The sequence below is a fragment of the Notamacropus eugenii genome, chromosome 4, assembly GCF_028372415.1.
Source record: "Notamacropus eugenii isolate mMacEug1 chromosome 4, mMacEug1.pri_v2, whole genome shotgun sequence".
NCBI lineage: Eukaryota > Metazoa > Chordata > Mammalia > Diprotodontia > Macropodidae > Notamacropus > Notamacropus eugenii.
In genome coordinates this window covers 145909843-145935953 of record NC_092875.1, presented here as the reverse complement: position 1 = coordinate 145935953, position 26111 = coordinate 145909843, and the positions used below count along the sequence as shown (strand labels likewise).

The window sequence follows — 26111 nt, the reverse complement described above, 5'->3', positions numbered from 1 at the left end:
ACAAGGCCACCAGGAAATGGAATGGGTAGCTAGCTGGACTTGAAATCAGAAAGGCTTGAGTTTGAATACTTTGTGAATTAGTTTTTGTTGTTTTTAAATCTCTGGAATGAGACATTACAGGCTCTTGCTCTTAGGTTGGGTTTATCACTTTTATGTGTCTTCAGACAGTAATTTTTAAACTGTAAGTCATGGCGTTCATGAGTCTCACAGGGCATCTCTGTGGGTTTCCTCAGAGTGTTGTGAAGAATGTCTCATTTGAATCTTGTTTTGTCATTTCTTGTCCCTATTCCAATGATACATTAGGGTTTAAGGTTCTGAAAACCAAGACTGAAGGGCCCTATAACCTCAAAGACTTTGAACATACTTAGCATCATCTGCTCTATAATTAGCTTAATTAACTTCTAACAGCTCTGCATGATGAAGCATTGGAGTCTCCAAGCTGTGCAAAAGAGAAAGCTGTGCCTTGGCTTTCCCTGCAATAGAAGGAGCCAATTTTAATACCCCTGTAGAAACTAGCAGAAGACTTTTCTGAGAAGGTTTAATCTAACCCGGTCTCTGAGTTACAGGCTGGAGGAAAGGGGTTGCCTGGGCATGACTTCATCAAACTTACCACACCCTTTTCCCATAGGACTGACATTCGATCCTCAACACCGTTGACCCCATTAGGGATCTTGGTAAAATCATCCTTCCCAAGGGCTTTCTGGCAGGTGTTGAAAGTGCAGTGGTCTGTCCCAGTTGTGGTAAGATCATCACTGTAAAGAGACGACATGGGAATGAGAAGATATAAAGACTAGGCCTTTCAAGGGTCATGACCCAAAGGCCCTTCCCTCCTCCTGAGCCATTTTGACAAATAACCAAAATGCTTGGCTTCATCCTGAACACAACTATCCATATTTTAGTTCTGAATTTTGTCTTTTCTTTTTGTATATCACCCTTTTAGAAAGTCCTGTTAGGAAAAGCAAAGTGCAATAAAAAGCACTCTGGGCTTGGAATTAGAATCCCTGGACTCCGGCCTTATCTCAGTCTATTTTCAGTTGTATGATTTGGGGAAACTCATATAAACTCTTTCCCCCTTAGCTTCATTGTATGGAAACTGGGCATAGTAATATCAGTTTTGTCAACTTTATGGGATCAATGCCTTTAAACTCTCAAATCTTGTAAGTCTCTTTCTTCCTTTAAGAATAATGCTCAAGCATCATCTCCTATACCTAGACTATCTGGATTCCCCCCAACTGCCAGCACTCTCCTTTCCAAACTACCTTGTATCTAAGGTCTTTGTATATACCTGTATTCACTCTCTTTCTATTTATTCTGTATAGACTTAGATGTATTCTTGTTGATCAAGCTAGATAGTATTTGTAAAGTGCTTCGGCTGGCACATAGTAGGCATCTAATAAATGTTTCTTTTCTTCACCTTTCCTTTCTTTCTTGTCTCTTCCACTGGAATGGAGGCTTCTTTTAAAGAGGGATTGTTTCATTCTTTGTTTATATCCCCAGTGCCTAGCACATAGTAAGCTCTTAATAAATATTAACTGATTGGTTGATAGATTGATTGTGGTAAGAATGAATCAAAAAAAAATCTGTGTGAAAACCCTTGAAAAACTATAATGTAATATAAGGGATTAGTTTTATTAGAAATGAAAAATTCAAGAATATTCTGACAATAAAGTACCACAGAGAGTTTTTAACCCAAGAGCTCTTCATCTCTTATGTGTGTATCATGGGCCCCTTTGTCCAGTAAGGCCTAGGGAATCCTTCTCAGGATAGTGTTTTTAAATAATTGAAGGAAATGCTAATTGTCAAAGATTAGCAAAAACAAATTACATATACGTTTTCCCAACCAAGTTCACCAGCCCCTAAAAAGGGATCTTTGGACCTCGGGTGAAAGACCTCTCCCTTTTGGAAAAGAGATATGGAAACAAAGTTCTAAAGGAGTAAGTCATTAATAGATCCTCTGATTTCTTCTAATTCATAGGGGGAACAAATACATCAGTCTAAGAATTCTAATAGGAGGTCTTCCCCAGCCAAGTTGATTTTCCAGACTTTATAAGGGCAGGTAAAAATAGATGAAATCTGAGAGATTCAAGGGAGAGAAGTAAAAGTGTCTGACCTATTGCAGTTGGAAAACCCAGATACCTTCCAACCCACACCTGGTGGACTAATTAAGAATCTGTATAGCACTTATATAAGGGAAGGGAATAAATGTTTTATTATTATTCTATGCTAGTCACTGTGCTAAGCACTTTACAAATATCATCTCATCTGATCCTCACAACAACCCTGGGAGGTAAGTGCTATTATTTATTCCCATTTTCTATTGAGGAAACTGAGGCAGATAAAGGCAAAGTGATTTGCCCAGGTTCACACAGCTAGTAAGTGTCTAAGGTCAGATTTTAACTCATATTCCTGACTCCAGGGCCGGTGCTCTATCCACTGTACCATCTAATCTTCCTCTTCTGATCCTGTAGAATATAAGCTCTTTGAGAAAGAATGTTTCATTTTTTGTTGTATTCCCAGTACCTAGCACATAGTAGGTATTTAAATACTTATAGAATTGAATTGAATATCATCACAGGATTTAGAGCTAGAAGGAGTATTAGATATGTACTCCAGTCTCCTCATTTTGTTGCTGAGGCAACTGAGACCCAGAGAGGTTAAGGGATTTGGCCAAGGCCAGAAAGGCAATTAACAGAATAGGAAGGGTAGAATATGAACCCAGTCCTTCTGACTCCAAATCTTCCCTACTCCAACTTTCTGTCTCCACTAGACTGCTTTATGTGGGAACCATGTTCATGACCTCTGACGAAGGATTACTTAGCCAGTAGATTCATAAGGAAATCAGGAGTTGAAGGATCTGGTCTTAGAGGGGGTCCCATGACATGGTGGGCAGCATGATGCCATTCCTTATTCCAGTAATGAGTCCCGTCTGTTCCAAGACCGGCGGCTATTGGCTCCCCAAAGACCACCTTTCCTGTAAAGTGCAAAGGCAAGTATTAATGAGTAATTTCATTAGCACTTAAATGCAGGGTATGATATTTTTCTTTCCTTTGAAGAAAAAAATGGTGGGGAGGGGATTAAAGTCCATGTATGCATGTCTGCTGCCTTTCACTGCATCTGAGGAGACACACTTTATAGCACAGGAGATAGAGAATTCTCATGAGTTACAACATCTTGGTTGTAAGTGTTACTACTCTTTTTCAGACATGTTCTCTCTGGAGAAGGGCACCTGAAATTTAATGAGAACTTTCCTTTAAAACACAAGCAGCTAACAACAACGATAGCTACACTATTCAATGCTAACAAAAAATATCATCCATTGATAATAGAATCCTAGCCAGGGATGCAACTCAAACAGAGGTTCATGTCACACACAGATTCACACAAGAATTGCAGAAATAAAAGGGATCTCAGTCTAGCCCATAACTGCAAGGCATCTGAAGGAATAATACAGCAGGCAAGGGGTCACCCAGCTCCTACTTGGAGGGGAGGGGAGACTCACCACTTCCTGAGGCGGGTCGTGTCCATTTTGGACACTTTCTATTGTAAAGAGCAGTTAGGTGACTCAGTGGATAGAGTTTCAGGCCTGGAGGCAGGAAGACTCATCTTCCCAAGTTCAAATCTGGCCTCAGACACTTACTAGCTGTGTGACCCTGGGCAAGTCACTTAACCCTGTTGCCTCAGTTTCCTCATCTGTAAAATGAGCTGGAAAAGGAAATGGCAAATCACTCCAATATCTTTGCCAAGAAAATCCCAAAAGGTGTCATGAAGAGTCAGACATGACTGAAAAACAACTGAATAATTGTAAAGAAGCTTGGTATCCATAAAAATCACTCAACTGCAATCCCTTTGAACTGGTACCACCTCTACCAGGCCTAAGTTCAGGCATTAAAGAAAAAGAACCAATAGGCATTAAATATTAATAGTAGCTCTTTTTGTGGTGGCAAAGAACTGGAAACTGTGAGGGTTCCCATCAATTAGGAGAAGGAATGAACAAATTAAGGTATATGGAGGTAATGTCCTGTAAAAGGTAACATGCAATAGGAAGTAAATAAAGGGATAGTTCAGAGATTCTGAGAAGACTTGAATGAACTGATGCAGAGTGAAGTGAACAGAACCCGGAAACCACATGATGGAATAACAACCTTGAAAGACTCAGGAATTCTAATCAGTACAATAGCCATGCCTGATTCCTGAGGTGATGATAATCTGTGCTCCCCACCTGACAGAAAGGAAATGGATCCAAGAGGCAGAATAAGACACATTTTTGGAAATGTGCAGATGCTTGACTGCATATTTATCAGAGTTTTTTCTTTCTTTTTTCTTCCAAGTGTGCGGTGGGTCAAGAGAAAGTAAATGCTTAATTGGAATTTTGTTTTAAAAAGTTATCAAAATGAGAAAACTTAAAAAAAGAAGTTTTCCCTGGCATTCAACCTGAACTCCCTTTTCTGCAACTTCCATTTAGTTCTTCTGGCCCTGCCTTCTGTGGCCAAACAGAACAAGCTTAAATCCCCCTCTTTCACATGCTAGCTCTTGAAATATGTGAATACAATTATATCCATTTTGGTTTTCTCTTCACCAGGTTAAACATCCTCAGCGCCTTTAGCCTGTACTCTGATGGCATTCACTGTCCTGGTAGCTTTCCTCTGGATACTAACCATCTTATCAATGGCCTTATGTTGTGGTACCCAGAATGGAATACAATATTCCAGATGTGGCCCATTACAGCAGGACCCTGCAAGCTAGGTAGGGAGTACCATATGGTGGAAAAACAAAACAAAGAGTGGTTCTGTAGTCAGGGGCCCTGGGTTCAAGTCCTGTCTCTCAGGCTTACTGTGTGATCAACTCATAGGCAAGTGCCTTAACTTCCCTGACCTTAATGATAGCTAGTATTATTGGAATGGATTAAAGTTTTCAAAGGGCTTTCCAGATATTTCATTTCTTCCTCACAACAACCCTGGGAGGTAGGTGCTATTATTTTTCCCATTTTACAAATGAAGAAATGGAGATTGTCAGAAGTTATTACTTATCCAGTGTCACCCAGTGTCTAAGGCAGGATTTGAACTCAGGTTTACCTGATTCTAGCTCTAGTGCTCTATCCACTCTACCACATAACTTGCCTTCATACTCCTTATCTACAAAGTGAGGCTGTTGGATTAGATAAGCTCTGGGGTCCTTTCTAGTTCTGGAACTATTATTCAAGAGTTATAACCTCCTTATTTTGCTTTTCTTAAGAAAGTCAAGCTTGCATTAGACTTTTGACCATATGATACTATTGGTTTATATTGAGTTTGCAGTCGGCTAAAATCCCTAGATCTTTTTCAGACAAACTACTGAGAGCATATAGAATGAAAGCTTATCAAAGACATAAAAGAGTAGGTAAGGAAAAAAGGGAATTTTTATTTGGAATGCAGATCTTATTTCTGGTTAGCATTCATGATTATCCACTGCATGATGGGTTGGCAAACTACCACTGTGTACAAAGCTTGCCCTTTGCCTGTTTTCCTATGGTCCTCTAACAGTTTTTTTTTTTTTAATTTTTAACTAGTTAGTTGACCTCTGCTCTAAATCCTCCAAGCAGAAGTAGAGTGAGGGTAATCTCCTATAGGAAGACACTGACCAAATTAGTCCAATTGGTTTACTCAAATGCCAGTTTTAACCAATAGTAAGTGAAATCTGTTATTTACCACTATGGAAAACCTCCAACATAAGAACCCCTCCACCAATTCACTGTGGCAAGCCCTCTGTGACTCAGTAAATAAGTCCAAGAAAGTTGCCTGAAGATCAGAGAAATCAAATTACTTTAATAATAAATGTTAATTAATTGTTATTAATAAATATTTATTTGCTGAAATGACTTGCCCATGGCTGTACAGCTATTAATATCATAGGCAGGATTTGAACTCAGATTTTCCTGATGCCAAGCTCTGCATTCTGTCCACTATATCAAATTTCTGTTGGTTAGTAGTAACTAGCCAGAGTTCCTAGATAACTGAATTAATGTTGCACTCTGGAGGGGAGTAAAAGCAGATGTCTTCCAGCTGTCAAAATTGTTATTCATCTATGACAAATTCTTTTATGCTTTTGGGTCTGTTTCCTGTTCCATGAAAAGAAAATGATATCATTGACATCCTCCGTACTGTGTCTCAATGGAGGAGGGTCACCAGGAGGGTAAAAAGATGGGAAATCATGTTATCTCTGAGATCTCTTCAAACTCTGTGATCCAGTGGTCTTTCTCTGGTTGGCTGGAGTAATCACCATTTTGAAAAGTAAATATTGTTATTGTTTTTAAATCATTCTAAACTGCCCATCTAGCCAATATTTGTAAATTCTGGATATAATGATCCTACCTCTTCCTCCTTGCCTCTACAACTGAACACTCTCTTGTAATATAGAAAAACAGTAAAGGAAAGAATAGCCAGTACGGTGGCCATGTCTGACCATACATGCAGCATTCTGCCCCTACACTCACCTAGGAGTCTCGATTTTTAACCCAAACTAAGGAGGAAGGTACTACCAATTTAATCAACAAATATCTATTAGGCAATTACTATGTGCCAGGTTTTATGCTAAAAACTAGGGCTGTAAAAGAAAGCAACCAAAAGCTCCAATTCCTTTTGTAAAGGTGTGAGAGAAAATATGGAAATATGATGGCACATATAATACATAGACAGAGTATGTGAAGGTAGTCTGAAAGAGGAAGGCATTAGCTGCTGGAAGGATCAAGGCTTCCTACAGAATGTAAGATGTGAACTGAATCTCAAAGGAAACCAGAGAGACGAAGAGGCAGAGGAGGGAAACGGAACATTCTAGGCAAGAGAGACTGCCAGTCCAAGGAATGAAGATATGAGATAAGGTTCATTTTCCAAGGTCAATGTAGCTGGATTGTATAGGATCTGGAGAAGAGAAAGGTATAAAAAAGTGGGAAATATAGAAAGGGGCAAGGTTATGAAGAATTTTAAATGCCAAGCAGAGGAGTTTCACAGAGGTAAGAGGAAATCACTGAAACATTTTGAGCAGGGTGAAAATGTGGTCTGACAGAGTCTTTAGAACCTTGCTAGTTGAGTAGAAGAGGATATATTGAAATGGAGAGAGACTTGAGACAGGGAGACCAATTAAAAGGTAATTATTACAGCAGTCCAGGTGAGGTTTAATGGAAGTTTGAATTGGGGTTGGGAATATATGAATGGAGAGAAGGTGACATACATGAGAGATGTCGTAAGAGTAGAAATAGCAAAGTTTTCCAATGGGTTACATATGTGAGGTGAGTGTGTGAAGTCCAGGATGACTCAGAGGTTGTGGGTTTGAATGACTAGAAGGATTGTGGCCCCCTCAACAGTGATAAGGAAGTTAGGTAGAGGGGAGGGTTTGGGAGAAAAGGTATTGAATTTAGTTTTGGACATGTTGAATTTAAGATGTCTTCCAGACATTCAGTTTGAGGTATCCAACAGGCAGTTTGATATGTGAAACTAAGGTCAGGGAAGGAGGTAGGGCTGGATAAATAGATTTGAGAATTATCTACCTAGAGAAGATCATTGAGTCCTTGAAAGCTAGTGAGATTAAGCAAAATAACCCAGAAAGAAAAGAGGGCACTAGACAGAGGCTTGGGGAATATCCCCAGGTAGTAGGCACAACCTAGATGAAGAGCCAGCAAAAGGAGTTGGAGAAGAAGCAGTCAGACAGGAGAACCAGGAGAAAACAGTGTTATGAAAACCTAGAGAGAAGAAAGTATCAAGGAGAAGAGGGTAATCCAACAGCCTCAAGGTTTTCATAGAAGTCAAGAAGGATGAAGACTGAGGAAAGGCCATTAGATTTGGCAGTAAAGCGATCATTGGGAACTTTGGAGAGGCAGTTTTAATTGAATGGTGAAGTCAGAAGGCAGACTACAGAAATTTTAGAAGAGAGTGAGAGGAAATAAAGTGGAGGCATTGATTGTGGATGGCTTTTCCAAGAGGTTTAGTCATGAGAAGGAGAAAAGATAAAGGACAATAGCTAGGAGAAATGGTTAGATGAAGTGAGGATATCTTTTAAAAATGAAGGAGACGTGGGCATGTTTGTAGGAAGCAGCAGAGAGAGACTGAAGATAAGAGAATGGGGGAAGGAATGTTGTGGCGACTTTCTGGAGAAGACTGAGTGGAACAGGATCATTTGTGAATGTAGAGAGATTTGTCTTTTCATCTGAGACTAGTATGAAGGAGGAGATGGAGGAAACTGAGTGATATAAGATGAGAAGGAGGGAGAAAAAAAGAGGGAGTTTTTTGTAAATGTCAATTTTTAGTGAACTATGAGATAAGGTCATTGGTTGAGCAGGTGGGAGGAGGGTGTTTGGTGGGAGATTGAAGGAAAAACTTGATTTGGAACAGCTACTGTGAAAAATGGGCTATTCAATCAACTAGGCAGGAATAGAATGTTTTCTCTAACTTCATAGAAGATAAAAGGACTATAATGTTTTACTCAGATGGGAGAAACATACTTGCACAGAACAAATGGTTATGGATGCAACAGAATCACCCTGAATTGTCCTTGCTATCCCCCAAAGTAGGAGGCAAATATCTTCTCTATTTTTTAAAATAAGTGCCCAGTAACAGGAGCAAAGCTGAACTTAGCGACAATCTGCAATCATTTCCCAAATTGCTAACTCAGTACTTTCAAGGGTGCTTTGTCACAGAGGAAAGATACTTATCACATGTTCCATTCAATCACTTGTCCTATCAAGGTAATAAAAGACTGTAGTTCTAAAAGTTCTACCATTTTAATAGCTATCAGCAAGAATTAAAATGATCAGGTCCTGCCAGGATTCTTCTGAGATCTGATGACAGGTAATTTTCCCAGTCATCCTTCTTCCCATCTTAGAACATCTTAGGCCTCTTTTCAGAATGTGCAGCCAACCATCACTTCCCTGAGTTAATGCTGAGGATGAAGGTGGTGAGACGTATGTGGAGGGGCAGGAGGGGCAGGGAATGGAACCCATTGACAGTTGTCCATCTAGCCAAAATGTCAGCCTCCTTCCTCAAAACCTTCACAAACATTAAACAACTGGAAAAATTTACTAAATTTACTATTTACTAAAATTTCCTACTTACTATCTGGGGTCAAAAAACTGTCAAGGGACCAAAACAAGAAGGCAGTTAAGGGGAAGAAAATCAAAAGATTCCAATAATCCATAGATCAGATAAAGAGACCCTATATTTAGTCAAGAATTAATTGGGTGTATATAAAGAAGGATGAGGAATTCAGAGTGGAAACCGCTCATGGCACTTTCCACTTTCTCTTCCTTGGCAAAGCTCATGGCAAGGCAACATGATATTGTGTGAAGAATGGTGTCTTTGAAGTCAGAGAACTGGGGGTGGTATCTTAATTTTGCCTCTTCTACTTGATTGACCATGGCCAACACATTTCGGTTTCTGGACTTCATTTTCATCATGTAGGTATAGAATGACATGGTTGTTGTGTTTGTCCTTTGTTTTCGAAAATGACAATGACATCAGGGAGATGATGACATGACTTGCAGTAGACTTTGATTTGAGTGAGGGAGGGCTGTGCAAGGATACCAGCCTCACTTTCTCCTCCAGAGCCATCTAGGTTCAGTGGCCAGATATTCATCAGGAGGACTGGAGATGTCCCAGGACACAATGGGAGATTCTGGCCCTTTTAGGGTAGGGTCTTTTCAAGTTCTCACTTTGAGATAACACCCATTCAACGACATAAAGAGGGGATTGTGCTAAGAGACCTTGGGTCCTTTCCAGCTCTAAATAGACATGCCTTTGTATTTTTAATATTTTCAGTGCACCCCAGGGTATCTATTGCTGGACTTGAGCACTTTCCATTCTTGTGCTCACTTACTGGAGAAAGCATTGGATGATCAAACATTCTTACTGTATTTACAGACAGGACCTGTAATTTCATTGGTAGAGCAGACTCCTAGCTAAGAAATTGCCTCTACCAAGACAGATCAGTACCTGCCCTGAAGCTCAAAGTCTTAGAGGGTGACTGGGACACCAAGAGATTAAGTGATTTGTCCGGGGTCACCCAGCCAGGATGTCAGAGACAATCATCCTGACTAGAAACCTTTAATCTCCAAGACCAGCTCTCTATCAACCATCCCACACTGTTTCTATCTCACTGTATTAATGTCCTTGTTACACTAGCTACCCAGGTGGTTTCAGCAACTCTTGGGAAATAGATAGATAAATCCTTATCATTAATCTCCTCCCACTATCTCAGCAAACAGAACATTTCCTTTAGAACATTATGTTTCTCTCTCTCTCTCTCTCTCTCTCTCTCTCTCTCTCTCTCTCTCTCTCTCTCTCTCTCTCTCCTCCCTCTGACCAGGATGAGAAAAGGCCTATAACATTTAAAAAGTTGCTTTTTTCCTTTTTAAAAGCATATGGAGAGGTACTCTTCTGGGGCTGTTTTGGTTCTAAGGGATACACTTCTAAAGGACAGAGGGAAAAGATGTATAAAATGTGTTGGTCTGAAAAAAAAAACTAATAGGGGAAATGCTTTAAGATGCATTTTAAAAAATATAACTTCATTTAAAAAAATAAAAGGTTAAGAAATAATTAATTGCTTAAAGTCCAATGACATAGGGTAAATTAGATGTGAAAGAAAGTTTGTGTTATGCAAGCTAAAGATGAGAACCAAATCATCACTGAAGCAACACACGTTGATTATATCCACAAAATTAAAGTCCTAAGAGTTAATTCAGTTCACTTGGGTAAACAGCTTATTCCCAGAGCAATGACTGCCAGAGGGGAGAGAATCCTACTGCAGAGGCCCGCACCACAGTTGCTTGTCACCACTGCAACATTCCCAAGAAAATGAGAGAAAAGGTTGCAAAGAATTTGACTGAAATGGACGATTAAGGAAATTGAAAGCTTTTTTTGGGGGGGAGGGGAGATTATCATTGATTCTGTGACATAAGTGAGAAGAAATCATTTGGAATCAAACAACAGCCCTACTGTATATAGTAGATAATGTATCATACAGTATAGCAGACAGAATATTTGATAAAAGAACGAATGATAATGTGAGTGAATAAAAGTTATAGTTGTGTACAAAGTAGGTTCTTAATAAATGCTTATAGATTGAATTGAATAACCCTTTGAAAGCATGTCAAAGGTTCATCATGAGAAGAAGCAAACCATCATAAGTATGTATCACATAGGGCAAAGGGTAGATCTCCAATGAGAATCCCCACTCTAGCACCTCAGTAAGTAAAAGCAAGGAAATTTAACGAAGCCAATAGCTAGTCACATTGAGAAGCACAGGGAAGGAACTGAAAGAAAGGCAGTCATTCTGCTTTCCAGTATTTTAGTAAGAACAGGAAAAACAGAATAAACACACTAGCCACAGTTATTGTACAAAACAATTGTCAATTGGATCATGCTCCCATTTGTATTTAAAGCCACAGGCCTCTCTAGAACTTGACTTCTGTAATGGAGGAGATCAGTTCTGCAGCCAGGCCAAGAGTCCCCTAGATGAGTCTTCTATTGGCATCATAATCCAATCTTACTTAGCCACCTTTAAATTTAAGTACCAGGATCAGGGATTAGTGCTATTTCACAGGAATTGTGGTGATATGGAAAGAAAGCTGAATTTTAAAGCCAGAGGTCCCAGGTTCAAATCCTGATTTTTCTACTTAGTGTGTGACTTTGAGCAAACTACTTAACACCCAAGGGCCTCAGTCTCCTCATCTGCAAAACCAGGGGGTTAGATTAGATAACTTCCAAGGTTAATTGCAATTCTAAGTAAGTATCTTGTGATTTTAGAATCATGGACTCAGAATCAGAAGAGGATTCAGTGGTTTCCCAGAATGCTAAATAAAATACATTTTCTATCTAGCCTTGGCTTGAGGACATTCAATCAAGGAGCACCCCACTGCAGCCCCCCTTCCACTTTTTTAATTGTTTTCTTTGGGAGAACCCTCTTTGATGCGGGAAATAGATGAGATATGATTTTTCTTCTTGTTGTGATTTCAGGGTCAGCTATAAAACAGAAAAATGCTACTTCCTGTCAGACCCCCAAAGGGGCAAATTGAAGCAGTAGCATTTGATGGATTAAAGTCGAGAGTCTCATTCACATTTTCCTCTGTCTGCCACAGTTTAAAGCTAAAATAACCAAGGTAAAGCAAAAAGCAACTGACCAGAATACCCTCATCAGACAAGGTTTTCTCGGCATTGCTGGCCAATTCCACCTTGAACTTTTCTGGCTCTCCTTGCAAGGTTTCAAATAGACATTCAGCCACACACTCAGGCTGAGTAACCATTTACGTTAGACAAGGAGGAAAGAAAACCACTGACATTTATTTTATATCCTTTGTGCCTCTTAGGAGGGAAGATGAGTGGGTGAAAATGTTTGTGGGCTGACAAAGTTCTAGTTCTGATTTTTCAGGCTAAGCTGTTCCCTCTCTGAATGAGAAGAGTATTCATAAATACATATCATTGTGCCCCAGATTCAGAGAGAATGTTAAAATGACCTGTCATCTGGGACAATGAATGTGGCCAAAATGACCTGATATTTTGTCCAACATGCCTTTCCACGCTGTACTCACATAGCTAACGTTTAGCACTTATGCTTTAAGGTTTGTAAAAACAACCCACCCACCCCCCCCCCAAAAAGCACCCTTTACATAGATTATCTTATTTCATCCTCCCAACAACTATGTGAGGGAAGGAAGTCAGGAAATATGCACCTACTGCGTGCCAGGCCCTATATTAAGCATGTTACAAATAACTCATTTGATCCTCACAACAACCCTGTGAGGGGGGAGTTCTTATTATTCTTATCTTACAACTGAGATAACTGAGGCAACATATCTTGGAAGTGTCTGAGTCCAAATCTGAATTCAAGTCTTATTGGTTTCCAGCCCAGAGCTCTATCCACTTAGCCCTCTGATTTCCCCCATGGAAAGAAATGGAAGCTAGGAGAGATTAAGTGGACCACCCAGGGCCACATGGCCAGCACATGTCTAAGGGAAGATTTGAACTGAGATCTATCCTGACTTAAATCTAGCTCCCTATCCACTATGCAACAAAGACACCAACCTCTGCTGTGACTTTATGATAAGACCCTCAAACCATTTTCAACCCTCCCCCTCCACCCTTTTCAGACTCTTGGTCTGTCTTTGCTCAAAATGAACTGGAAATGGGGTAATTCTGATTGCTCCTTAGCAAGTTCATCCAATTCAACAAATATCTAAACATCTAATATGCTCAAAATGCAGGAAACAAAACCAAGGAAAACTGAGAAGGAAAAGGACAAAAAACTGAGGGCAATTATCAAAGGCTTCATGGAGGAGATGGTGCCTGAACTAAGCCTCGAAACAAACCAAGGATCCAGAGAGGCAGAGGTAAGGTTGGAGTAAATGCCTTCTAAACACAGTAGGAGAGAGGGTTTGATGGCTTATACACATGCACAGAGGGAGACAGCTTGCTGAGTTTGGGGAACAGCTAGAACATAGAGTCCATGAGAGGGAAATGTATGAACTAGGCTATAATGTTAAGGGATAATAAGGTCTTAAATATACAGTTAAGGGGAACTGTTTTTTACTTTCCTTTAGGCAATAGACAACCACTGAAAATATTCAAACAGGAAAGTAACATGTACCTACCTAAGCCTTAAAAAGAAAATTTTGTCAGCCACATGGGGCATGATTTGGAGGGGAAGAAATTGAAATTGGAGATCAGATATGGGGCTTTTATACCAGTCCAAGAAAGAAGTGATTGATAAGAGCATGAACAATGGTAGACCCTTGAGTGAGGAGACATGGATATGGACGAAGAGATATTGAGAAGGTAGAATTGACAAGACTTGGAAACTAAGTGGATGAGACTGGCTGAGGGAGAGTAACTGAGGTTATGAACATGGATGACTGAATGATGATAACCTCAACCAAAAAAATGGGAAATTTAGGGAAGCAATAGGTCTGCTGCTGTTACTTCCAATTATTTAAGAGTTAGATGGTATCATTAGTTAGTATATCAACGCATGCTTAAAAATATCTTCTATTTCCCCACTCCAGTATTCCATCTAAGTCAAACATTATTCTGACTCAGTACCTGCTGCCTAACTACAGCTACCTTATATTTGGGGGGAACATTTTTAGTGGTCTATATCTAGGTTAAATAACTTTCCTGCCTTTGTCCTGTATTCTAAAAACATTTCTTGGTCTTCTGTTAGACTCTGAATGGAATTTTGTCTCAGAGAAGGGGAAAAAAAATCAAGAAACCACTTCCTGACAGCATTGTCAAAACCTCAGCTTGCTGGTGGGTTAAGCCTGGACATTTTTGCTGATTTTACTGTTTCTTAAATGATATTCTGACATTGTGGACCTGACAGAGGGTGGTATATGGTACATGACTTGCAAAGTTAAGTAATTATACAACGACTAATTCCATAATGCTGGCAACAGAGCCATCTGGTGGAAAAATTCAACCTTACAATTTTAAAAACTAGGCCCTGAAAAAAGGGAGTTTCCTTAATGCATTAAAAATCCAAAAATGCCAAATACTGCTGATGGGAACATGGTAACCACAAGGATTGTTTTTAGAGAGGCATTGTTCTCTCCTGTGGATAGCGCGGGGCGCATACTCTTAAAATACGACACTGGCAGGATGAAACAAGGAATAAAAAGTCCCTTTGTTTGAGGTTTCCTCTTGTCCCCTTTTGATCAAATCAAAGCTAATATTATAAATTTTTATTTTTTATTTTTTACTTAATAAAAATTGATTTTCTTCACCTTCCCTCACTGAGGAAAAAGAAAAGAAACACACATGGACATAGTCAAACAAACCAAATTTCCTCTTTGGTCATGTCCAAAAGTTGTATGTCTCATTCAGCACTCCAATTCTATCACCTCTCTGTTAGGAGATGAGTGCTGTGTCTTTGGAAATCCAAAGATGCTAATTTTGACCATCATTATTACCATATCTGCCCCCCTTAGGTTTGGCAATGGCATGGAGGGGGACAAGAGGAACAGGGTGGGTGTGACTCCATTTTCTCAAAGGCTACAGCTGCAGGACACAAACTCTAGCAGAAATCAAGAGCATTGGCTTGGAAGCAGGGTGTCCTGAGACTTTAGATCCTGCCTCAGTCGCTTACTAGCTGTATGTCCCTGGGCGCACATATACATATACATATATATATATTACCTTAGCCTCTCAGTTTCATTATATGTAAAATGAGGATAATAATAGCACCTACCCTGACAGGGCTATTTTCAGAATTAAATGACACAACATATGTAAAAGGCTGGGCAAATGTTAAATTGCAGTCGTTGTTGTTATTATGCATAAGGGATCACCAGCTCAGAAGCACGGGAGAATGGGAATTCATCATGATAAGGGATTATTTTGTTCTTTGCCTTTATAGCCTCAGCATCTAGCAGAATGTCTGGCCCATAGAAAACACTTCATAAAAGCTTGTTGACAATGTTGTTGGAAAGAAGGCACAGTGTCACATACATAAGGAAGAAAAAGAAAGCCAATTTGGCTGGACAGTGAAGTGTTCAAGAGGTAAGTCTGTGCTAGGTATTGAGAGGCTATAAAGGACAAGCTCTTAAAGCTACAGGCATACTCAAAAAATCTGGGTCAACATGGATCCCAGTGGGGACTACAATCCATTGCACTGAAGGAACTACTTTTGCTGATAAATTTATGTCATTCTCAAGCCCTCACTCACCCTACATCCCTTGATCATTTCTACCTCCACAATGCCCACACTGGTCACCTTTCCTCCCTTCATGATACATCACCCTAGTCCAGGCCCTCATCCCTCTTACCTAGATTATTGCCATACCTTTCTAACTAATTGGTCTCCTTGCCTCAGATTGCTTCTCCACGTTAATCTATAGAGTTGCCAAAGTGATTTTCCTAAGGCACAGGTCTGTCCAAATCTTCCCCTACTCAGTAAACTTCAGGGATTTCTATTGTATCTAGGATCAAATAAAAACTCTTCTGTTTGGCCTTAAAAGTTCTTCCCAACCTGGTCCAAATTTATCTGTGTAATGTGCCTGCATATTACTCCCTTTCCATACATTCTACACTCCAGATACAGGCCTTGCTGTTTCTCACATACAGCCCTCCTTCTCCATTCTCTGTGCCTTTGCACTAGCCACTATACTCCCACACCTAGAATGTCCTCCCTTTCTCATCTCTACCTCTTGGAACCCTTGACTTCTGTCAGGACTCACCTCAAGTGCCACCCTCTACAAGAGCTCTTTCTTGCCTACCCCCCAGCTGATAGAGCCCACCCCTATAATGTTACCTTCCCCCTACTATGTAGGGGTACTGTACATACCTAATTATGTGTGTGGTCTCCCCCATTAGAATATAAGTTCCCTGAAGGCAGGAGCTCTTTTCAATTTTTCCTTGTATCCCCAGGGCTTAGGACTGTGCTTCAAAAAATGTTTGTTGATTGATTGCTAGTAATATTAATGGGGTGCTTGGGCCCCAATTCTAAAATCACATTTCTCTTTAAAAATCACATTTCTCCAGAGCATCAAAACACTATCCTAGGCAGTTTCTCCCCAGCCCAAGGACACAGCCTGCCCCAGCAAAACTTTTGTCTCTTTTCCTGATACAGTAGCCAGCTGTACCTGTAGAGTTTATTAGTTTGAACCAGCTGTGTACTGGGTCATAACAACATTTACTACTCATTGACCAGTCATATGTATCCTAGACTTAGACATACATACGCTTCCTTACATTTCTCTTGTCTAACAAGACACAGATGAGAGTAGCCTGCTATTCCTTAGTCAGTCCTGACTACTAGTTTACTTAGTGACATTTCAGGCCTAAAACCTCACCTCCATGTAGCCTGCTCTGGGCTATTTTCCTGATGAACTCTGGGTAAAATACCTGCACAGTATACACCCAAAGTTCATCTTCCTTTAAGAACTAACCACTCCTTAACCACTCCCTAATTCTGTCCTGAATCACCTAATTAGCATATTTGGCACATGTTTTACTATAGAATGTCCTATATAAACTTTACCTGTACCCCTCTAAGGTTACAGGTTCCCTAAGAATTCTTGTCTGCTGAAAAGTGTAATAAATCTTTACCACCTTGACATCAACAATACTTGATTCTGTGAATTCTTCTCCAGACAGCCCAGACAGGGAATTCTAGCCTTGAAGTTCCTGTACCCCAGTCTCTCCAGCTCTCATCAGTATGACCTTTGGAAGATTATTTAATCTCTTTTAGCCTCAGTTTCCTGATTTCTAAAATAGGAATAAACCTGGTATGCTTAGTATAGACCAAATGAGATGATGAATGTCAAATGTTTCCCAGGTTTTAAAGTGGTATTTAGAAATCAACTTTAAAACCTGTGGACTGAATCTGAAATTCAATTTGAATTGAAATTTGAATTTGAAATAAGAATGGTACCTTCTCTCCTTGCATCAGCAATCACCTTAGCTGAGGACTTGCTCATCACATGGACAACATAGAGTGGGCAGTTCACGGCATTAGCTATGGTGATGGCTCTGAGAGTGGCTTCTGCCTCTACGGCTTCTGGACGACTCAGCTCATGGCCCTCAGGACCTGTTATCCCCAGGGCCAACATCTTCTTTGCCCCCTGAAAATTGATCAATAAGAATGTACACACATGTAAAACCAAATGTACTCAAGATATCAAAGCTTTAAATGAATTGAGTAAAATCGATTGTTTCTATTACGGGGGAGAGAGAGAGAGAGAGAGAGAAAGAGAGAGAGAAAGAGAGAGAGAGAGAAGAAATGTCTTTACATTAATTTATAGTTAAAACACTTGGCTTGATCAACTAAAAAAAATTCTAATGAGAATTAATATTAATTAGGTTCTTCATAGAAAACTAGTCAAAATTAGTAATAAAAATTTTAATAAGGATAAAATATTCAGCATCATGATAGATTCAAAATGAATAATACTAGCACTATCCCTACCTCTAATATTCATTCCTCTTTTAAGAGTCTCATGATCAGTGTATTAAGAAGTTTCTACAAGTCAAAGCCTAGACATCCAACATAAGGCCTAAGAGAAAAATGTCACTGGACTGACTCTAGGATGTGTCCTGCTTGAAATTTTAGCACAGTTTTTAACCCAAATTATATAACACATAAAAGGTAGCTTTTTAATGAATGAAGAACTGGCCTTAGAGTTAGGAATATCTGACTCCAAGTCCCACCTTGTAATCCTCCTAACTACCAGGGTTCCTCCCTGTCATATGGGTTAGGCTAATTTTTCCCTAAAGGCAACAAAGCTTCTTGTGCCTTGATATATCTTCCTAGTAGCTTTTAACCATATGGACAACTAGGTAACACAGTGAATAAAATGCCTGGTGTAGAGTAGGGAAGATTCATCTTCTCAAGTTCAAATCTAGCTTCACTTACTAGCTGGGCAAGTCACTTAACTCTGTTTGCCTCAGTTTCCTGATTTGTAAAATGAGCTGGAGAAGGAAATGGAAAACCACTCCAGTATCTTTACCAAGAAAACTCCAAGTGAGAACAGTAGGGAATGACTGAAAATGACTGAACACAACCACATTGATGTGATTCCCAAATCACCTGAGAACGTAAAGGTCCATTAATGCACGGCCAGGGACCTTCAGACTTGGCAGATGTTGTAAGAATCATCACAACCTGCCTCCCCTGATGACCAGCTTCATTTCCACATGGAGACAAAGTTGTTTACCAAAGTTAAGTGCCTTGTTGATAATTCTTTACATGCTATGGCTAAGTAAAGCTCCTTTTGTTAATTATTGGATAATCTACCCACGCCTCATTTCCTCCCAACATTGCACCTGAAATGGGAGGGTACTGACTTGCACTAGACCCTCCTTAACAACTCAAATACATATTGGCTATGTGACCTTGGGTCACAATTAACCACAAAATACCCCAGGAAGCTCTTGAAGACAACTAGTGACAGATTTGATGATAATATGCGTTGGTAGAACTTACTTACTTAAAAACTTACTTACTCAACATGTATTGGGTGCTGCTTAATTATAAAGCATATATATATATATATATATATATATATATATACACAAATATATGCATATATATACATATACATATATATATTATATGTATATTACATAGTGGATAGAGAACTGGCTTCAGACTTAAGAAGTCTTGACTCTGATACATGGGCTTTTTCTCCATGGCAAGTAAATTTACTTAGTACTTTGGAAAACCTTTTCCTCATATTTAAAAGTCTTTTTCCTGGATACTTGCAGATTTTTAAGTTTATAACTGAAATTGCTGTATTTAACCACTAGATGTCTTGAAATTTGAAACTTGTCAAAAATGACATGAAACATTTGAAATATTTATTGGTGTTGCTTTTCCTGACAGTGAGCTGTGGTTTGTCTCAATCAATACAACGTTTTCTCTGTTCAGAAGCTCTTGTATTATTTCCTGCAATCTAGTGTTTGATTTTGGTTTTGTTTTTGCTTGGTCACTTTCTTCTGGGAGCTCTATAATTCTTAAGTTGTCTCTGTGAATCTTTTCTTCGGGGTCTGTTTTGACTTGCACACTGTAAAATGCATATTATATATATATGTATACATATGATGTATGTACGTATGTATGTATAATTAAAGCTATTGCCTTTTGCTTCATTTTTATCAATATTTTTTCCTCTTCAGTATTTTTGTATTTCAAATCTGTTTTTCCCCTCAGCCCTCTCTCTCAGGGCTTCCAATTCTTTGGAGAGAGCCTCCATTATGTATCTAATTTTTCCTATCGTATTGTTCATGGGTTTTTTTTAAATCTATGTGGAGAGCTCATATTTCAGACCTAAAATCATTCCTAACTTCACAGTTTTAAGATGTTTGCTTTTTTAAAAAAAAAATATTCTGGAGTAGCTTAGTGTAGTTCCAAGATCTCTTAGTAGTCTCCAGGTTTATTATTTTCCTTGGGGTTTATTGTGGTTCATTTTCCTCCATTCTATATTAAAAGATCTTAGGTTTCTCTTTGAAGCTTTATTAGTTCTTCCTTCTGTTTCTAATATCCTATCTGCATTTTTATTTGTTTACTCAGTAGGCTTTTATTCAGGATTTCTTTCTCAATATTTTGGTGTTTCAGTCATTCTCTGGTATTCCCAGATTCCAGAATCTTCCTCAATCTTTGGTTGCTCTCCCTTCCACTGCTGCACGGCTGACTGAGGCTGGATTACTGGGCCCCATCTCTCTCCTCACTTCAGGGTTTCTGGAATTGAATAGGTCCATGTTCCTGCCTTGAATACATTTTGGGGAAAGAGAGAACAGTTCCCAACTGAGTTTCTAATCCCTTTTCCTTCATACTTAATACTTTTTGTCTTCAGCTTCTTACTCACAGGGCTGCATTCATCGTTTACCCTGTCTACATCTTTCTCCCTTTCCCTCCTCCAGTCTATTCTTTTCATTTTTCTTTCATGTGTTTAGATAAAAGTAATGTTTTCTTTCTTTGGTGGGTACAGGTGCATTTGGGCATAGTTAGTATCATGGGGTCCCAATAGATTGGTCTTGAGATGACAGGCCTGCAAGACTATCTGTACTATGTTAGGTGCATGGAGTCCATTAACAGTATAGATCTAAATGAGACCTCTTTGTCTTAAAGTTCTCTGGTGTTAATTATTAGGGTTTTTAACCTTCTGGACTTCTGTCTTCTTATCTGTGGATTCTATTATAGGTATTCCTTAAAAGGTAAAAATCTTTTGTTTCTTTTTTCTTCTTTTGTTATGTATTTAAATTTAAAATTTAAAAACAATTACAAATTTAAAAAAAAATGCACATCTAGTCATGTGATCCACTACTCTGTGAGGTAAGTAGTGTTTAGGAACCTTGCTTCACCAAGCTGCTTGCCCAGAGTCAGTCAGCTGTCAGAAGCAGCTCTGGAATCCAAGTCTCTCCTAACAATAAGCCTAGCCCTCTTTTCTCTAAGACAGGGATTCTTAACCTTGTTTGTGTCATGGGTACCTTTGGCAGCCTGCTGAAGTTTACGGGTCCCTTCTCAAAATACTATTTTTAAATGCGTAAAATAAAATACATAGGGTTACAAAGGAAATCTGTTATATCGAAACACTTATCAAAATGTTAAAAAAAAAAAAAAAAAGTTCATAGACCCAAGGTTAAGAACATCTGCTGTAAGGCTAAGTTGAGGATCCTAAAAGTTTTCAACACCATGCACCCTTAAGATAATATAGCATGGTAAATAATATGAGAAATAGAGTTCTCCCAGTCCCCAGAGTACATTTTATGATTCAGTTTCTGACCAAGAGCAAGTGTTTGTCGAAAAATCTATTCAAGTCCCTTGCCTCAATCAACCCATGCTCTGGCTCTCAGATTGCATGGCTGTCTTCCCAGATGCTGGGATTCTGCACCAGCATTCTGAATGACTCAAAAGAAAAGTGCTAAGAAATGCAGAGAATTATTAATATTTTTACAATAAGAAAGGCCTGGGATGTAATAATGGTTTACCTTAAAAAGGGAAGTATTTATTTTGACTCCAAGATGCTCTAAATAAACAGAAGGAAAAGGGGACCAATGCCCAAAAATCACATTTCCAGTTAAGGCACAGAGAATTGTTTTCTGGATTTCCTTCTTACCTGAAGCGTTAAATGAGTGTACTAATTTAAGCTTTCTGTTTGGGCACCGAGTAGGCCACTTGTCTTCGCTTGCAGCTGTAGGCTCTTTCATGTCTGAAGATTGGAAATGCACACACTCACCTCAGCAATCAAGTCTCCGTTCTCAGCATGGACTTGAGCAACTGCCCCAATTTCCTTGCACTGAGAAAAAGCTGCATATAGCTCTGGGTCTCTAACCATGTACAGGTCTTTATAAGCCATAAACATCTTGAAAGAGTTAACACCCTTATTTTGTGTTAGAGTTTTCATTTCTTCTTTGACCTGAAAGGGAACAAATAGAACTGTTCTTGAACCCAAATAATACCCATCACTCTCTAAAATAGGATATCCAAAACAAGGAGAGTAAGAGCTGGAACTGTGATTTCATTATAGAGGGAAACCTCAAAAGAGAAAATTCTCTCTACCAATTCAAGGTGGCACTTTCTTTGCAATTTAGAGTCTTAGAGAGTTGCCTAGAGCATTAAGATGCTAAGTGACTTGCCCAGGGTCACACAGCTAATATGGATCAGAAGTAGGACTTGAACTCAGGTCTCCCTGGTTTCAAGGCTGGTTCTCTATCCACTATAAGATGCTGCTCCTTATGGAAAATGAGGGAAATGCAATTATCAACAAGATCCTCCCCAAGATCAAAAATTATCCCTCTGTCCCCTTGTAACTTAAAAGATTTAGTAAATTCTTCTCATCAAAATATTTGGTCTTATTTCTAAGTAACGCTGCATTCTGGGAGGGACATAGGGATACAAGTAAACATTTGGATTCAAATTTTAAATTGAAAGGATGATAGAAAGAGCCTATGCAGTTTGCCAGGTAATATGAAGTGATACTTAAATAATACAGTGACAGTGTCAGAGTGGACAATGTAAAGGTGCCTCTGGGACACTGTATATGGCCCAAGTCCTCCTTTAGTGTCTGAACACAAGGTAACATATTCATAAAGCCATCTTCCACTCCACTCCCCACCCTGCCCCCATGATGCCTTCAGGTACCTCGTGTCCCCTATTTTTTTCCTCAAGTCATTCATTCATCCCTCATAATCCCACCTAATTTATTGTTTACCACAATTTGCAGTGCCTTTGCTGTGTGCACCTAGAGTTTAATCTCTTGTCTTTGTTATAGTCCTGTGTTTATTGTAGCTTCATTGTCTGGCTTTCCTGAGTTCAATGATGCTACAGTCCTATGGCCATTCTAGTAGCTAGCTATCAATTGTTATATGCCTTGCAAATATCCAGTATAATCCAAGTGTCAATTTCTAAGATAAAGGACTCTATTTCTCTTCTCTCTCTCTTTCTCTCTCTCTCTCTCTCTCTCTCTCTCTCTCTCTCTCTCTCTCTCTCTCTCTCTCTCTCTCTCTCTTTGGTCTTCCCTTTGATCCTAAAGATGATTTGTTTTATAATAACACCTACTGAAACTGAAACCAACTGGGTAAATTTACATTCCATTGAGTGACTTGCTGGCTTCCACTCTTGGAATTTCTACCAGCCTTTCACTCAGACTTTTTTTGTCCCTGACCTTTGGCCAGTTTTTGTCCTTTACCGCTGGGAAACTCTTATCTATGTATTTTTTTTTTAATAAATGTAAGCAGTTGAGTTCCAAATCAACAGTATAATTTGTCAGTTAAAAGCCTTGATAAAGGTTATTTATTTAATGTGTGAATATTTATATAAACTGGAACACTAGGGGGAAAAAAAGTTTGGTTTTAAATCAGGAGACCCCGGATTCAACTCCCAACCCTGGTATATAATTCTTGTGTGAACCTTGGACAAGTCACCAAACTTTTTGCCTAAGTGGTATTTTAATCCAAGTTTCAGTTTTCTCATCTGTAAAATGAAGGGATTGGAACAGATGATCTCTAGCTCTTAATCTATAGCTCTAGGATATTCAATCACAAATGTTTAGTCAGATACTATGACTATTTTGGGTAAGATTTTTAAAAATTGAATATACTGCCCCATACTTTTAAGCATCTGAAATGTTCATTGCCTTCAGAACTGCAGTAACACTAATCAGTGAGAGGAGGACTAGGGAATATTTTATAGGCTGAAAATATAACAATTTTAAAAATCTATAAGGTCAAGTGGATATGTCTTCATTTCATATTATTACAACAATATCTTTTATGTGTAGAGTACCTTTCCTTCACATGTATTATTTATTAAGCCTCTTACAAAATACATGGATATGTCTTGGATCCTTTCCCTCAGGGCCCGTATTATGTATATCATGTACTGTGTCACGAATGCTCATGATACATTGGTGAAAGACAGTCAAAGAAATAGAGTTGGACAGAAATGTATGAGGTCACTTGGTCTATATCCTGCCTTCAGGCAAAGTTCTCTGGGAAGGGGTACCTGCCAAGGGATCCTTGATCATCCAGATTGGTAGCAGGGTAATTGATCAGTATTAGGGCACCTGGCCAGCATAGAGAAAAATTTCAAAGACAAAAAAATAATCCATTTTCTGCTTCTGCTTTTGACTAGCAAGTTGTTCAACTGCTTTTAGAAAATTAAAACTGGAAAACCTACTAGAGGCCTCGTAGTGGATCATCTTTTATTGTTTGTTTTATTTTTTTTTAATAAATAATTAATTGAAATCAAGGGCTTTCCACTACTGAGAAGCAAAGTCTTGAAGGCAATGTATAATGACTGTCTACTAGGAAACAAAAAGCCTACACAATAGTTTTTAAGACATGAAATACAGAATCACATTCTACTAAAATTGTGTAGGGAATTTGGAATCAACAGAATATTAAATGATCCAAATGTGGTACAGAAAAGAAATAATCGCCACCTATTCTGTGACTAGGAGATATGAGATCTCACTTAATCAAGAGCTTGATTTTCTGCCTCAGGAAGCAAGAATGACAGAATCTTACATAATCTGTGCTCAAGCACAACCTATTTTGATTTGCCTGGTATTCTTGTAGTGTTCAAATTTATTGAGTGGGTGCTATTTTTAAAAAGCTTGCTGAGCCAGAGCACCTGAGGAAGAAGAGTAGGGATGAAGTCAAGGGGGACTTTTCTCAGAGAGGCTAGGACTACTGGAACTGGAACAGTTTTATTAATAGGAAACAATGAAATTGATGAATTATTCAATTTCCAAGAGGGTATATGGTAGAAGAGGATAGGCCCTGGGTCTTGACTGGAGAGTCTTCATCATTTCTTGCCCAACCCAGTCACTTCATGCTATACTCTTACAAATCTATCCCTTTCCCTGTAAACCTCCCCTCCCCACTCTATTTTTCCATTTCTTGGCTCTGGGAGCAATAGTTAAATCAGCACCTTTGGTAATGTTGCTTCTTTCTTTTCCAGTCATGCTCAACTCTCCATTCCCCTATCTTAAGTTTTCTTAGTAAAGATACTAGAGTGATTTGCATTTCCTTCTCCAGCTCATTTTATAGATGAGGAACTGAGGTAAATAGGATCAAATGACTTTTCCAAGATAACACAACTAGTAAGTGTCAGAGGCCAGATTTGAACTAAAGAAAATGAGTCTTCCTGACTCCAGACCTGGTAGCTGCCCTACCATTCTTCAAAAGAACATGTCAAATATTTGTTCTATGACTCAATTTATAATCCCTTTCACTCCCCTCACCAAAGCACCTTTCCTTGGCTTCTACTCCATTATATGTGCTGCTTTTCCCTCTTAGAAATGTTAACTCCATGTATCAGCAAGGACCATGGCATATACAGGAGGGCCTGCTGTACAGGTTCTTAGATCTGCTTTTCCAAAAGGAAAGCAACTTTTGAGGGGTCAACAATCACCTTTATCAAACACATATATCATTCACTGAATTCAGGGGAAAAAGTCAACACTCTGTACTTAAGAGAAAATACAGAGAAATAAAGACCAACAGACAGGGCTTCCAACTGTCTGACCAGAAGCAATACATCACAGATCCACAGACAGATCCAATTGTCTGACTGTACATATATAGTTACCAGAGAGAGAAGCACCAACATCTGAGTTTTCAAAGCTGGGTGTTCCTTAGTGGCTGCCCAGAGTCTCCTTTGGCCAAACAAATATTTCCAATGAGTAAGCCCCAAAGTAAAACCTCACCTTAGAGTATATATACACTTTTCAGAGCCAGAGGGCAGAGAACCCTGGAGAACCAGTGCCTCTTTAGAAACTGACAAAAGGTGAGGGTCTCCCCTAATCAACCTTCTCTCAATGGTCAGGCCCATCAATGGGTGGGGAAGATTTTTAACTCTCATTAACATAATTAATATTACATTCCTTAAGACTGAAAGCCTGGTCTGCTTTGCTTTTCATACATATTCCCTAGTATTTAGCATAGTACCTAGTATATTTATTCATTTCTAAATGGAAATTCACTGTATCATTGATCCTTAAAGAGAAGAGGCAGGTAGCCTTTATAGGGCATTTGCAAATTCTTGAAACAGGTTCAAGTTGATGGAATTCCGAGGGCCCTGACTTAAAAATTATGGGTGTCTTTGCCCTGAGGGAAAAAAGACCCACAGTTGCCTGCTGATTACCTCCTGGGCTA

At 39.1% G+C, this 26111-nt stretch overlaps 1 protein-coding gene across 4 annotated transcripts in view; it reads right to left on the bottom strand.

The window, feature by feature from the left end:
- The window catches only part of DPYS (dihydropyrimidinase), a 105288-nt gene that overhangs the window by 56542 nt on the left and 22635 nt on the right, over window positions 1-26111 (bottom strand). For all 4 annotated transcript variants that reach the window (XR_011965803.1, XM_072603302.1, XM_072603301.1 and 1 more), the window contains exons 3-6: window positions 21689-21868; window positions 17386-17575; window positions 2815-2971; window positions 611-752 (exon numbers count right to left, since the gene is read on the bottom strand). Coding sequence is in view for 3 of the 4 variants with exons in the window: in XM_072603302.1 (XP_072459403.1) it covers window positions 611-752; window positions 2815-2971; window positions 17386-17575; window positions 21689-21868 (669 nt within the window). In the remaining variant the exon portion in view is untranslated. The remainder of the gene's footprint in view (window positions 1-610; window positions 753-2814; window positions 2972-17385; window positions 17576-21688; window positions 21869-26111) is intronic.